Source organism: Colobus angolensis, unplaced genomic scaffold (genome assembly GCF_000951035.1).
Source record: "Colobus angolensis palliatus isolate OR3802 unplaced genomic scaffold, Cang.pa_1.0 Scaffold9, whole genome shotgun sequence".
Lineage (NCBI taxonomy): Eukaryota > Metazoa > Chordata > Mammalia > Primates > Cercopithecidae > Colobus > Colobus angolensis.
Window position 1 is genome coordinate 3706656 of NW_012122931.1, and position 15605 is coordinate 3722260.

Here is a 15605-nt window from a genome sequence, read left to right on the forward strand (position 1 = left end):
AAAAAAAAAAAAAAAAGAAGGAATCCAGAGACCAAAAAGTTTGAGAAGGCAACTGTGAGACAAAATGAGACGATACCCCTGAAGGGCCGGCCACACCCAGTGCCTGGCCCAAAGTGAAAACAGATCATGACACTATTCTTAGGGTCTAGAAAATGAGTCCTGCCCAACGCTAACACCCTAGACCCCCCCGACCCAGGACCCAGACACGCTGTCCTGGTCCGCGCGTCTCTCGGTCCTGCTTTCTGCACGGCATCCAGCAGAGGGCGCGCGGCCCTCATGTCTGGGGCGCACCAGCGTGGGCCCTCAGGTTCTGCTCCAGCTGATGCCTCGCTCCTTTCTGGGGACAAGCAGAAAGTGGGGGGCGCTCTGTGGGACATAGCTGGGGCCCACGCAGCCTCTGGTTTAATGCAGAGCTCCGAGCTCTGCTGCTTTCCTCTTTAAAGATGCGGCTGTACCACGTGGAGTCAGGGACCATGGTAGCGGCTGCCATAGTAGTTAAGCGCAAAACACACCTGGGCACCCACACTCATAATCCCAGCACTTTGGGAAGCTGAAGTGGGCGGATCACCTGAGCTCAGGAGTTCTTGACCAGCCTGGGCAACATGGTAAGACTCCGTCTGTACAAAAAAATACAAAAATGAGCCGGGCATGGTGGTGCACACATGTGGTCCCAGCTACTCAGGAGGCTGAGGTGGGAGGATCACGGGAGCCCAGGGAGGTGGCGGCTGCAGTGAGCTATGCGTGATGGCACCACTGCACTTCGGCCTTGGTGACAGAGCAAGACCCTATGTCCAAAAACAAAAAAGGAGCAAAACTCAGGAGCTGATAAACCCAGTGCTCACAACTATTACGTGGCCTCAGGCAAGTGGCCTACCTTTTGTGGGTCTCAGTTACTTCATCATTAAAAGGGGAATGAGAATCCTTGCATGTGAGGTGCTCAGTGCAGTGCCTGGCATACAACAGGTGCTCAATAAGTGGAGGCCAGGAGACTGAGCCTGAATCCCCAGTGTTTAGATCTACTCAGTGTTTAGATATACCAAGGGAGCCAGTCTCAACGGGGTGAGTGGAAATTCCCCCTACAGGATCCAAAAAGCGTCACGTACCCGGGCCCCAACCCCACCACGAGTATAAAGAGAAGAGTCAGAGACTGGGGAGGGAGCTGGGGGTCGCAGGTGGGCACTGGGGAGCCATCATCTCACCCCCGACCCCACCTAGGCTGTGCAGCCCTGTGGCTCCTCTCCTCAATGGGAGATCCACCAGTGCAAGATCTCCCCAGGGCAGGACCACCTGCCGCTAGGCTGGGAGCAGACCCTTGGGAGACGTCTGCAGGGGGCACCTCTTACCCTGGTGGAAATTGGTGAGGATGTGACGCACTTGGAACTGGGCAGTGGCTGCGCACACCTTGGAGTGGCCATAGCAGAAACAGCTGCTGCAGCCCACCGGATTGTGGGGCTGCAGGTTAAAAGTCCCGGGGCGACATCTGCAATGGAGGCAGAACACGCCCACCAGGGCCACGTGAATCAGCCAGGAAGGGGCGGGGCCAGGGTATCCCACCTGGACCAATGAGAGTCTAGAATCACTGCAGAAGCTTAGAAACAAAAGTTTTTCAGAAATCAGCCAGGAAGGGGCGGGGCCAGGGTATCCCACCTGGACCAATGAGAGTCTAGAATCACTGCCGAAACTTAAAAACAAAAGTTTTTCAGAAGAAAAACTAGAAGAATAGCAAGAACATTACAGATTGTTCCCATACCTGCTTCAGGCAGCCTCCCCTGATGCTGACATCTGACATTACCACAGTACGTTTGTCAAAACTAAGTTAACTAAACTCCAGACTATATTTGGATTTTTTTTCTTTTTTTGAGACAGAGTCTTGTTCTGTGGCCCAGGCTGGAGTGCAATGGTGCGATCTTGGCTCACCACAGCCTCAGCTTCCCGGGTTCAAGAGATTCCCCTGCCTCAGTCTCCCGGGTAGCTGGGATTGCAGGCGCCTGCCACCATACCCGGCTAATTTTTGTATTTTTAGTAGGAACGGGGTTTCACCATATTGGCCAGGCTGGTCTCGAACTGACTTCAGGCGATCCGCCCGCCTCAGTCTCCCAAAGCGCTGGGATTACAGGCTTGAGCCACCACACCCAGCGACTTTATTAGGATTTCTCCACTTTTTCCTCTAATGTCTGCTTTCTGCTGCAGGATCCCATCCGGAACGTGGCGTTGCATTTAGTGGTATCCTTGTTCTCCTCCAACCTATCACCACGTCTCGGTCTTTCCATATCTGCCACTATCTTGACACTTTTCGAAAAGCACTGATCAGGTATTTTTAGAATACCTGATGTTTCTCATGATTAGACCAGGGTTATAGGCTTGGGAAAGACATACACAGAGGTGAAGTGCCCTTCTTGTCACATCACGTGGGAGCACAGGAAACCCACATGACATCCAAGCGATGCTGACTTTCATCACCTGCTGAGGGTGCTGTCTGCCAGTCTTCTCCACTGTGCAATCACCACGGTCCAATCATTAGAAGCAAGTCAGTGAATAGGCCGGGCGCGGTGGCTCACGCACTTTTTAAAAAACTATTATTTATTTTTTTATTTTTTATTTTTATATTTTTTGAGACGAAGTCTCGCTCTGTTGCTCAAGCTGGAGTGCAGTGGTGTGATTTCAGCAGCCTCTGTCTCCCAGGTTCAAGCGATCCTCCTGTCTCAGACTCCCGAATACCTGGGACTACAGGTGTACACCACCACACCCGGCTAGTTTTGTATTTTTAGTAGAGACAGGGTTTCACTATGTTGGCCAGGCTAGTCTTGAACTCCTGACCTCGTGACCCACCCACCTCGGCCTCCCAAAGTGCTGGGATTACAGGCATGAGGCACTGCGCCCAGCCGGCTCACGCACTTTGGGAGGCTGAGGTGGGTGGATCACCTGAGGTCAGGAGTTCGAGACCAGCCTGGCCAACGTGGTGAAACCCTATCTCTACTAAAAACACAAAAATTAGCCAGGCATGGTGGTGGGCGCCTATAATCCTAGCTACTCGGGAGACTGAGGCAGGAGAATCACTTGAACCCAGGAGACAGAGGTTGCAGTGAGCCGAGATCACACCACTTCACTCCAGCCTGGGCGAAAGAGCGAAACTCCATCTCAAAAAAAAAAAAAAAAAAAAAAAAAAGCAGCAAGTCACTAAATGCAGCCCAGTCTCAAAAAGAGGGGGATTAGGCTCGACTTCCTGGAGGGAAGAGTATCAAAGAACCCATGGACAGATGTTCAACCCACCCAAGTAATTAAAAGATATTTTGAGGCTATGCAAATATCCCCCCTTTCCTTAAAGTTCTGCCCACCAGTGTCAGCATTCATGAGCTCTTGCCTGTAGCAATTACCGCTGTGAGGTTTGAACAGTGGTTTTCTAGTTCCTTCATTTCTACATTCATCACTTGGAATTCTTCTGCAAGGAAGGTTTGTCCCTGCGTCCCCATCTATTTATGTATTCAACCATCTATTTACATCAGGATGGATTTGTGGATTTGACTTTATTCTCTGGGTTATAATCCAATACTATCGTTGTTTATTTTGTTGCTCAAATTGTTTCAGCCCCGAGAGCTCTTTCATGTCGGCTCCTGTGTCCTTTTGACATGGGCCTGCACTCTGGTTTGGGTTGTTTTGTTTGTGTCTGTCTGTTTTTCAGCATTTCCTTGCTTCCTGGCACTATAAGACGCCTTGGACTTATCTTGTCTTTTTCTAGTCCCAGCCCCAGAATCAGCCACTTCTCCAAGCAGCTCTGGGAAATGTCAGACACAAAGCCAGGAAGAAGAGATAGTGTGTACCCAAGGAGCTAAACCCATGTTTGTCTGCTGGCTGCACTGCTGGAGCTTGAAGGCCTCCTGAACACTTGAAAGAGGAAGTTTATGAACTTCATGGCATTGGGAGAGCCCCCTTTGACTTGCAGAGCTTCAGATGCTCCATTTGTACCATGATCAGACTGCAAAGATGGCAGACAGGCTCAAAACCAAGCTCAATGGGTAGGGGCTTCCTGAAGCAGGGTGTTAAGAAGGATCCTGAGATTATAGTAGGGCTCATGGCCAAGACTGTTGTACCCCATTAGTGATGCCTGCTGTGGGTATGAAAGGGAGAGGTTGTGATAGTTCTCCCTTAGTGATGTTTGCCATGGTTATACCATTAGTGATGTCTGCTGTGGGTGTGAAAGGGGTGCATTGACAATGCTCCATGAGTGATGTCTGCCATGAGTGTGAAAAGGGAGGGTTGTGATAGTGCTCCATTAGTGATGTCTGCAATGGCTATGAAAGGGAAAGGTTGATAGGGCTCCATTAGTGATGCCTGCCGTGGGTGTGAAAGGCAGGGTTGATAATACTCCATGAGTGATGTTTTGTTGTGGGTGTGAAAAGGGTGGGTTGTGATAGTGCTCCATTAGCTATGTCTGCAGTGAGTATGAAAGGGGAGGGCTGTGATAGTGCTCCATTAGTGATGTCTGCCACAGCATGTGGTAGTACGAGCACCATGTATTTGCTATCCCCGGATTAGATGGTCTCTCCTATTCTTCCAGCTCTTTCTTTTCAGGATTCTAAGCTAAGACATGTATTTTCTCAGCTTATGAATGATCAGTGGTGTTGGATCAAAGCATAAACAGTGCCATAAAGCTTTTGAGTAACTTTCTGTATGATAGATACATGGTGCTGCAGGAAGGGCACAGGGTGACAAGGTCACCCAAGTCCATGAAGACTGTGCCCCTTGCTCCTCCCTGCACTCCACAGCTTTGGTACCTCATCAGTGAGCCCCCAGGTCACTTCCAGCAAGCTTACTGCTGGATTAGCTCACACACCTGTCACATAAGTTGCCTTCCACATTCTCTTTGCAGGGGCAGCGCCCACTGCGGGGGTCACAGGTGTCCAGGCTGCCAGCGGGATTGCAGGTGCAGGGTCTGCCAAAGAGACAGGACAAGGGGAAAATGTGCAATGAGCAACTTCAGAGTGGGAACAGCTCATTCTAGGAAGGGAGCATTCCCGGCTCCCAACATCAGGAGTGAGGCTGATGCAGGAGTCTTACTTGGCTTTACTGTTCCCATCTTGCCAAGGAAGTGACCCATCCATCCCTGGTACAGTGGCCCATCTGCCCAGCCAGCACACACCATCCAGGACCTTTCCATCTTCATCCACGCACTCACTCATCATCCATGAACCAATCTCTTTTCTTTTCTTTTTTTCTTTTCCTTTTTCTTTCTTTCTTTCTTCTTTTTTTTTTTTTTTTTTTGAGACAGAGTCATACTTTGCCACTCAGGCTAGAGTGCAGTGTCACGATCTCGGCTCACTGCAACCTCTGCCTCCTGAGTTCAAGTGATTCTCCTGTCTCAACCTCCCGAGTAGCTAGAATTACAGTGATGCACCACCACGCCCAGCTAATTTTTGTATTTTTAGTACAGACAGGGTTTCACGATGTTGGCTAGACTGGTCTTGAACTCGTGACCTCAGGTGATCCATCTGCCTCAGCCTCCCAAAGTGCCAGGATTACAGGAGTGAGCCACCGTGCCCGGTCTCCATGAATCTTTCTATCTATCCCCTCACTCCTCCATCCACTTATTCATCCTTCCATCTTTCTGTCCAGCAGCCATCTATCCACCCATTCATTCACCCATCCATGCATCTTTCCCTCCCTCCCTCCATCCATCCATCCACTCATCTAACAAGACATGGTTCCTCCCTAGTGAATCCCACAGTCCAGTGTAGACAGACAGATCACACAGACCCTGTACCACGATACGTGTTATGGGAGATATACGAGAGGCTGTGTCCACACTGCAGGGCCTCTGACTCAGCCTGGGGGTACAGGCGAGGGGCAGGTGGGAGGGAAGGAGTCCAGAGAGGGGGGCCCCTCAGCTGAGACCTGAAGAATGAGCAGGAGGCTGTGAGCCACAGGCTGTGGAGAGGGGGCAGGGGTGGGAGGTGTGGCACGTGCAAAGGTCCAGAGGTCAGAAAGACCCCAGGGAAACAGCCAGCCCCCATCTCATGGTCAGTTTTATGCCCAGAACCACCAAATATTTTACGAGGAATCAGAGATCTCCTAGATATCCCCAACGTGTTTCTACTGCCTTTCAAATATACAAGGATGTCTGTTATTAACCAAAGCAAGTTCACTTAAAAGTGCTTCTGGGCTGGGCGCGGTGGCTCATGTCTGTCATCAGCATTTTGGGAGGCCAAGGAGGGCGGATTACCTGAGCCCAGGAGCTCAAGACCAGCCTGGGCAACATGGCGAAACCCCATCTCTAGCAAAAAATACAAAAATTAGCCGGGTGTGGTGGTGCACATTTGTAGTCTCAGCTACTCAGGAGGCTGAGACAGGAGGATCACTTGAGTCTGGGAGGCGGAGGTTGCAGTGAGTAGAGATCACGCCACTGCACTCCAGTCTGGGTGACAGAGCAAGCTCCATCTTAAAAAAAAAAAAAAAAAATAGAGATACTGGGCATGGTGGTGCACGCTTGTAATCCCAGCTACTCAGAAGGCTGAGGCAAAGAATTGCTCGAACCGGGGAGGCAGAGGTTGCGGTGAGCCAAGATGGCACTGTTGCATTCCAGCCTGGTCAACAAAGCAAGAATCTGTCTCAAAAAAAAAAAAAAAAAAAGTGCTTCTAAATTTATCATAGCTTTTTTGTTTTGTTTGTTTTGTGACCACCGTATACTTTCTCAATCAAGTGATGGCAAATGTGTTGGGGTAAGGTCCAGACCCTAGAAGCCCCTGCCCCTTTCCCCTCAGCCGTCCCACTGGGTACCAGACTCAGAGTACCCAGATGACACTCAGCCTCTCCCACCCCACTCCCCACACTGCACGCCCTGTTATCCAGAGGTCCAGAGAACCCCAAGGGTCAGACTTCACCCCTTCTTCCTCTTCGACCCCCTCGTCACCATGTCCTTTCAGCTCCTCCTTGCACTGGGCTCTGGAATCTGCCCTGCTCTCCTTCTCCACAGTCAAATCCCCATGCAGGCTGCCTAGGTGTTTCTGCTGTAGCCTCCATTCAGCCTCCTCCTTACCCACTCCTGCTTCCCACCAATCCACAGCTCCTCCGGAGGCCCCCCGCCCCACCTCAAACACCTGTCCTTCCCCTCTCCCTGCACTGATGCAGCACCTCCTGCAGGAAGCCTGGCCTCCACCCGCAAGATCTGCCGAGCTGCCACAGGGCTCAGCCTGGTCTCATTATGGTCTGTTTTTGTCTCTTGGCCTCCCCAGTCCTCACCAGGATTAGGGCAAGGTAGCTGCAGATAGGAAGGGATGGGGAGGGGAGGCACTACCCACAGCCTGTCCCTCCTGCTTCTTGTCATTCCATGCAGTGTGTCCATACTAGGCCGCCCCTCGCCCTCACCTGCAGCCTCCCTCGCTGAGCGAGTGGAACCCGGGCAGACAGCGATCACACTTCCAGCCAGTCACAGTGGGCTTGCAGGCGCAGGTGCCTGTGTCATCGCACTGGAGATGTAGGGAGCCTGGGAGAGGAAGGGCACAGGGCAGTGGAAGCCAGGAGGGGCGGGGGTTGGAGGCTGGGGATGTGGAGCCCACTCACCTGCCGAATGGCAGTCACAGGGCTGGCATGGCATCCGCGGGTCCCAGTGATAGAAATTCTCCTGACAGCGCTCACAGTGTGGCCCGGCTGTGTGGTCACGGCAGTGGTGACAGCGCCCGCCGTGGCCCGTGCTGCGGAAGAGCTCCCGATCGAACGTGCATTCCTCGGAGCGGCCACTGCAGTTGCAGGCTGTGGGCAGGAGCGGGGAAAGGTGTGTGAGTCCCCTGTGATGTGGTAGGAGGGGGCATCTGTGCCAGTCAGTCTCCCTGTGCTAAATGAGCAGGCAGCACAAAGAGAAGGGCAAGAGCGTGGTCCAGAATGGAGCTCAGGCCCAGCTTGATCAAGGTCAGAGACTGCAATTGATTTTCCAAATCAGGACACTCTTGTTTTTTTGAGATGGAGTCTCGCTCTGTCGCCCAGGCTGGAGTGCAGTGGCCGTATCTCAGCTCACTGCAAGCTCTGCCTCCTGGGTTTGCACCATTCTCCTGCCTCAGCCTCCCGAGTAGCTGGGACTACAGGCGCCTGCCACCACACCTGGCTAGTTGTTTTTTGTATTTTTTTAGTAGAGACGGGATTTCACAGTGTTAGCCAGGATGGTCTCGATCTCCTGACCTCGTGATCCGCCCGTCTCGGCCTCCCAAAGTGCTGAGACTACAGGCGTGAGCCACCGCACCCGGCCAAAACAGGACACTCTTAAGAGCAAACGGGACACTGTTAGTAAATACACCGAAACAATGGGCAGAAAGAGGACCCTCCCAGGCAACCAGGATATACACCCAGATAGATGGGAACTGATCAGAGGCTGGCTGCCTTCTGGAGTGGCAGCATGGCTCACTCCAAAATCTCCTGTAGGTCCTCCAAGCCATAATAACAGTGTGAATCTCACTATTGTGTGAGGTCACTCAGGGGTACAGAAAGCACAAGTCGCCTTTCATTTCCCCATTAAATCATTTTTAAAAGTCTGTGTGCGGGACTGGCTCTGTGTTGGCTCCCAGAGTGAGCTCAGGGGTGGATCCGTGAAAGGTGCGGACCCACATACACCTGCCGCCCTCATGCTGCCCACAGGCCAGACAGCAAGCAAGCAAGCAAAACCCCTGCAGATGCAGGGCTGGGACAGGAGAGGCAGGGGGCTTTGGGAGCCGAAAGAAGGGGCCCCTGCGGCTGTGCTGGGGTGGTGGGACAAGGCTTCCCAGAAGAAGTCACAGCTGTGGTCGGGCGCGGTGGCTCACGCCTGTAATCCCAGCACTTTGGGAGGCCGAGGCAGGCGGATCACGAGGTCAGGAGATCGAGACCATCCTGGCTAACACGGTGAAACCCCGTCTCTACTAAAAAATACAAAAAACTAGCCGGGCGAAGTGGCGGGCGCCCGTAGTCCCAGCTACTCGGGAGGCTGAGGCAGGAGAATGGCGTAAACCCGGGAGGCGGAGCTTGCAGTGAGCTGAGATCCGGCAGGAGAATGGCATAAACCCGGGAGGCGGAGCTTGCAGTGAGCCAAGATCGCACTACTGCACTCCAGCCTGGGCAACAGAGCAAGACTCTGTCTCAAAAAAAAAAAAAAGTCACAGCTACGCTGAATCTGAAGGCTGAGCAGTGAGGAATAGGCCAGGCAGAGGAAGAGTAAGCGGGAAGGGCGTCACAGACATGGGCAAAAGCCCAGGGGATACCCCACTTCCAGAGATAGAAGCATGGCCTGGTGGTGGGTGTGCCATGAGGCTGGCTGCAGGCGGCATGTCATGTGATGGCAGGGAAGCGGGGACGTTGTGCAGTGGGGGCCTGCAGTGCAGAGGCAGTTGTGAAGTCAGAGGCTAGCAGAGCTTGCTCCAGGGAAGCTGGGCTGCCGTGGTCAGTGGACGTTAGCTGGGAGCAAAGGGGGAGCCGTGGGAAGGTTTAAGCAGGGGATGGATGTTATTAAATTTGTCCTTTAGAAAGCCCTAGCCCAGTGCCATGGCTCACACCTGTGATCCCAGCACTTTGGGAGGTAAGGTAGGAGGACTGTTTGAGCCCAGGAGTTTGAAGACCAGCCGGGGCAACAGTGAGAGCCGACCTCTACAAAATATTGCTTGGCATGGTGATATGTGCCTGTAGTCTCAGCTACTCTGGAGGCTGAGGTGGGAGGAAAACGCACCCAGGAATTTGAGGCTGCAGTGAGCTATGACTGTGCCACTGCACTCCAGCCTGGGTGACAGAGTGAGGCCTTGTTTCAAGAAAAGAGCCTTGGCCGGGTGCAGTGGCTCAAGCCTGTAATCCCAGCACTTTGGGAGGCCGAGACGGGCGGATCACGAGGTCAGGAGATCGAGACCATCCTGGCTAACACGGTGAAACCCCGTCTCTACTAAAAAATACAAAAAACTAGCCGGGCGAGGTGGCGGGCGCCCGTAGTCCCAGCTACTCGGGAGGCTGAGGCAGGAGAATGGCGTAAACCCGGGAGGCGGAGCTTGCAGTGAGCTGAGATCCGGCCCCTGCACTCCAGCCCGGGCGACAGAGCAAGACTCTGTCTCAAAAAAAAAAAAAAAGAAAAGAGCGTTAGCTGCAGGCAGGGGAGGGGTGGGGGCATGGAGAACAGGGAAGAGGAAACTTCAGGTGTGCAGGGAGAGGAGGCAGGGCCAGGCCCAAGACATCGGCTGCAATGGACAGAAGTTAGACAGACTGGAGCGATGCGGACGGGGCGGAATCCAGGGCTCGGGGCTGTCTCAGCTGCGGGTGAGGGTGGGGATGAAGGGTCCAGCATGAAACCCTGGCTCCCAGGCTGCTGACTGAGAGACACAGACGTGAGCACAGGGCTGAGGACATGGTAGAAGCAGTCTGGCCGCTGTGTCCCCACCGCGGAGACAGCAGCAGGCTGGGACGGTGGAAGCCAGCCAGCACAGCTTCCTTGGCCCCAGGACTCCCTGGTGGAGGTAGGCCAGCAAGGGCAGCTCCTGCAGACAGCACCCCACCCTCTGAACAAGCTCTCCCCCGCCCCCAGCCCTGGTTATGGTCGCCAGTGGCCCAGGCCCAAGAGGACAGCGGGGCCCAGAGGCCAAGCTGCCCGTCCAGCGAGCCTGGCGGGCCTGTGAGTGAAGATGTGCTCCTGCCAGCAGCACCACCACCAGCTGGGATCCGGCGCCCAGCAACAGTGGCTGTGCATGGAGAGCCTGGAGGAAACCAGGCTGTCTGGGCACAGGGCGGGTCTTGCAGCCGGCGCCGTAGCCAGAAGGGAAGTCAGGGGGTCCCTGCTCTTGGCCTGTGTCCCTGGAGAAGACATGATGGCATCATCCTCTCTCCAGTGCTTCTCTGAGGTTAGGTGGTCAAAGCCACATCACATGGGGGCTGGGACACCAAAGGGCTGCCTGGGGGCCCGTGGAAGAGTCTGGGTGGGCCGTCAGCAACCCCTTGCTTGTGAGGTAGCCTGGTTCTGATTAACTGCTAGGGTGGGAGCGGTTAACACAAAGAAGTAAGTCAGGGACCTTCCGGCCCTCCCACCACAGGCGCCTCTGCATGAGTTTGTTCCAGAGCTCAGCAGCACACTCAGTTCTCTGTTACTGCTGACCCCAGGGCACATAGTAGGTGTTCAGTGAGGGCCAAGATTGAGCTACTTAGTGGAGGACAGACTGAGGTTTAAACGCACCCCCTCCCCAGGCTCCCCTTCCGCTCGTCCTCATCTCTGCAGCAGCAGAGAGACCCCGATCTGCCCCCCGGGCATACCCAGGAGGAGCCACCACTGTGAGGTTTCGGGGGAGTTCGTTTCCCCACCTGCAACACCAGCCTCGGGTCCCTGATGCCCTGTGACACTCACGCAGACACTCGTGGGCGGCCTCAGCGGTGCCCCGGGCCCACGGACGGTCCTGGAAGAAGGGCAGGCAGCGCTCACAGTCCGTGCCGGTGGTGTTGTGCTGGCACCGGCAGGCCAACTGGCCCACCGCGTCGGGGCCACACTCGCTGGCATGCCCGTTGCACTTGCACCTGGGAAAAGACAGGGAGGAGGAAGGGGACCCGCAGGTGCCGGCAGGGCAGACAAGGTATGAGCCAGACTCCACCCTCAATCTTGGCCCTCACTGAACACCTACTATGTGCCCTGGGGGCAGCAGTAACAGAGAACTGACTGTGCTGGTGAGCTCTGGAACAAATCCATTCCAACTTCACCAGCCTGGTCCCACCCCCATATAATGGATGGGCAAAGTGAGGCACGGAGAAGCTGCCCAAAGCCACCAGCTAGCAAGTGCCCGCCACAGAAAGCTTCTACCTGGCAGGAGCCCCACCTGGGGGCCGAGAGGGACCCAGGAAGAAGTCACCTTAGTGGAGTCTCCCGAGCGGAGAGTGGGCCGGCAGTCACAGCAGCGCAGGTGTGGGGGGCTGAGGGGACCGCCTCCAGCAGCTATCCCTGTGTCCCGAAGGGCAGGAAAGAGGGTACCCCAAACAGGGACAGCCCCAGAGCCCCTCCAAATCCCCTGTGAGTCTATGTCTGATATGGTTTGGATCTGTGTCCCCACCAAATCTCATGTCAAACTATAATCCCCCGTGTTGGAGGTGGTGGGGCCTGGGTGGGAGGTGATCGGATCACGAGGTTGGAATTCTCCTGAATGGCTTAGCACCCTCCCCGCTCGGCACTGTGACGTGAGTGAGTTCTCGTGAGATCTGGTTGTTGAGCAGCGTGTGGCACCCGCCCCTCCACCCCACCCTGTCCCCTGCTCTCTCTCTTGCTCCCGCTCTGGCCATGTGATGGGCCTGCTCCTTCTTCACCTCCCACCATGATTTTAAGTGGTAAGTTTCCTGAGGCCTCCCCAGAAGCCAAGCAGATGCCAGCGCCGTGTTTCCTGTACAGCCTGTGGAACGGTGAGCCAATTAAACCTCTTCTAATAAATTACCGTCAGCTGTGCGCGGTGGCTCACGCCTGTAATCCCAGCACTTTGGGAGGGCAAGGTGGACGGATCACCTGAGGTCAGGAGTTCGAGACCAGCCTGACCAACATGGAGAAACCCAGTCTCTACTAAAAATGCAAAATTAGCCAGGTGTGGCAGCGCACGCCTATAACCCCAGCTACTCTGGAGGCTGAGGCAGGAGAATCGCTTGAACCTGGGAGGCAGAGGTTGCAGTGAGCTGAGATCGTGCCATTGCACTCCAGCCTGGGCGACAAGAGTGAAACTCTGTCTCAAAAATAAATAAATAAATAAATAAATAAATAAATAAATAAATAAATAAATAATAACCATCTCAGGTGTTTACAGCGGTACAAGAACGGGCGAATACAGCATCTTTGAGCGCAGCCCTGGCCTGTGTCCCCATTCCACACACAGGGTCAAGAGACGGGTGGAATCAGGCAGGAACAAGGGTGCCCTGGGAGCCTGCAGCATGTTTGGCAGAGCCTGAACCTGTGAGTGATTGTCCCTGTCCCCACCACTGTCCCTGTCCTGAGCTGTTCAGAGGCCATGGCTTCTGCCCCTGGCCAAGGCAATAGCTTCTCCCTAGAGCCTCACCGGAGGTGGGAGGGACATTAGTGTCCCCACTTCACACAGGAGGCATCAGGCTCAGGCCTTGGAACTGACAGATGCTAAGTGGCTGAGCTGGACCTGAAGCCCGTCCTCGCCGACTCCACGTGGACCCTGAGCTCCTGGACACTTCTCTGTGGCCACTTGGTGGCTCCCCTAAGCCACATTCCACGCTCTACCCTCAGCAGGTGTTGACAAATCGCCAACTGCTGTTGGGACTCCAGGTGCTTTAGCTGATATGAGGACACAGTGTGTGGTAGGGCACACGGCACGGCTTCCACTCAGGGCCCAGGTTAGGCAGGCAGCACCCCAGGGTTTCTCGGGGTGAGGCAGGCGCCAGGCAATCCTGGGACAGTGGTCACCAGGGAAGTGACAAGGGACTGCCCCTGCCTTGGAGGGGGTGCTGCAACCCGTCGTCTGACCCGGGAAAGGAGAGTGAGACCCCACAGGCTCCACTGTGAACACAGGTTGTTGGGGCCACCTGTCCCCTGCCGTGAGTAGCCTGCCCCAGCCAGCTGCGGTCTGAGGGTGGTCTGGCTCTGGCAGCTGGAACCCGGATGTCCTCTGGCCCAAAGCCCCCTGACAGCAGGCACTGGAGCTCACGGCCGCCTTCCCCGGGGAGCTCCTCCCGCTGACTCACGTAAGGGGGCAGGTTGGAGCAGGGGGATCCTCATGGCCGTAGGGGCTCTCAGCGACGAGCCCTGACCTTCCCTGGAGCTCACACACCCAAAGAAGGCATTTGAGCCTCATGCTGCCTCCTTCTCCATCTCTCTAATGCCACCCAAGTGAGTCTGAACTGTGGAGGCCCAGAGTCCGGTGTCATCCCTGCTCCCCACTCCCACGGCCCATGGTTCACACACAGAGCTGTGTTTCCGTCCTCAGTCGCGTTCAGACCCATGCTCCCCCCACCCCAGCCCTCTGGTCCAAGCTGCCACCTCCCGCCCTGATTCCTGACATTCGACTTCCTCTCTCCTCTTATCCACCCCACTTGGCTGTCAGGGGTTTGGGGGTGTTTTAAAAACCTGACACCGTTACTACCCTGACCAAATCCTTCCGCAGCTTCCTCTTGACTGCCAGGTGAGGCTAAACCCGCCCAGGCCCCGACACTCTGCCAACCTCTCCACGTCTGCCCGCCTACCCTCCACCCAGCCACATTGGCCGTCCCCTGGTCCTCAACCCCAGCCTTCCCACTCCCGGGTCCCGTCTGCAGCGCCAGCTCCTGTCCTCCCCGACCCCAGGCGCACGCTGTCCCTTTCCTCCCCTTCCTTGTCATCCTGGCGCGGGCTGATGTGTTCACTGGGGAGCAATCTGATCAGTGTCTGCCGTCCCCATGTGACTGGGGCAGGAACACACCTGTTTTCCTCTTTCCTTTCAAAGAAAACTGAAACATTGACGTGGAAGACGTTCGTGCCTCCCTCGTCCCACAGCCCTCCCTGGGCACCCACTGCCAGGTGGCCACGTGCAAGACAGGCCCTAAGACTTGAGGTGAGAGATGGGCCTCTTCCTCCTGGGCAGCCCCTGCTTCCTGGAGGGGACAGATGTTGGAGGAGAGACAAACTGCCCAGGGCACTGACGGGTGCTAAGGGTGTGTAGGACCAGGACCAGGGGCCAGAGAGGAGCCAGTAACATTCCCATACTAGAAAGGGGAAGAAGGCTGTGGCTCATGCCTGTAATCCCAGCCCTTTGGGAGGCCGAGGCAGGCAGATCACCCGAGGTTGGGAATTCAAGACCAGCCTGACCAACATGGAGAAACCCAGTCTCTACTAAAAATATAAAATTAGCTGGGCGTGGTGGTGCACGCCTGTAATCCCAGCTACTCCGGAGGCTGAGGCAGGAGAATTGCTTGAACCTGGGAGGTGGAGATTACAGTGAGCCTAGACTGCGCTACTGCAGTCCAGCCCGGGCAACAAGAGCAAAACTCCTTCAGAAAGAAAGAGAGCGAGAGAAGGAAGGAAGGGAGGAAGGAAGGAAGGAAGGAAGGAAGGAAGGAAGGAAGGAAGGAAGGAAGGAAGGAAGAAAGACAATTAGTTGGAAAGAAAGGGCATTAATTACCCAATATGCTGGCAGAAAAAAAGTAGAGAACAATTTGTAAGCTCAGAATCAGTCCCAGGACAGACCAATATAGGTCTGACCAATTTGGATGGAAGGAGAAAAAGTGAGGAGAAAAAGGAAAAAGGAGGGTAGAAGAGAGAGACCTGACTCCCTACACTAATGTTGAGAATCAACACCTTACCTGCCCCTACACCTCACCCTTCACCCTCTGCCTCAGCAAGAAAGGGCCACATAATTACTCACACAGCAAAATAGAGTTTAATTTCTTGGAGGCAGGGGGAAAGCTTTCAAAGTAACAAGGAAGCCTCACATAATTGTATGGTAAACTTGAGCTTTCACCAGGAAGAGCCCAGTTCCTGCAAACGGCCAGCATGTATGCAGACCTTTGAGTATGCTGTCATTGCGTTATAGGACAAACGAGACTGTCAGCAAGAAGGGTAAAAAACAGAAGGAAGGCTCCAGGCAAAGGGACACCTTGAAACACAGAGGAGAACAGAGAAGCCAGCTGTGTAGACTCCAACCTGTGACTCCAGG

General features: G+C 54.7%; 1 protein-coding gene across 1 annotated transcript in view; it reads right to left on the reverse strand.

Moving 5' to 3' along the window:
• LAMC3 (laminin, gamma 3) overlaps positions 1 to 15605 on the reverse strand; it is a 76242-nt gene that overhangs the window by 54612 nt on the left and 6025 nt on the right. The window contains exons 3-7 of the mRNA XM_011931434.1: positions 11330 to 11496; positions 7555 to 7743; positions 7360 to 7477; positions 4832 to 4930; positions 1344 to 1480 (exon numbers count right to left, since the gene is read on the reverse strand). Coding sequence (XP_011786824.1) covers positions 1344 to 1480; positions 4832 to 4930; positions 7360 to 7477; positions 7555 to 7743; positions 11330 to 11496 — 710 coding nt within the window. The remainder of the gene's footprint in view (positions 1 to 1343; positions 1481 to 4831; positions 4931 to 7359; positions 7478 to 7554; positions 7744 to 11329; positions 11497 to 15605) is intronic.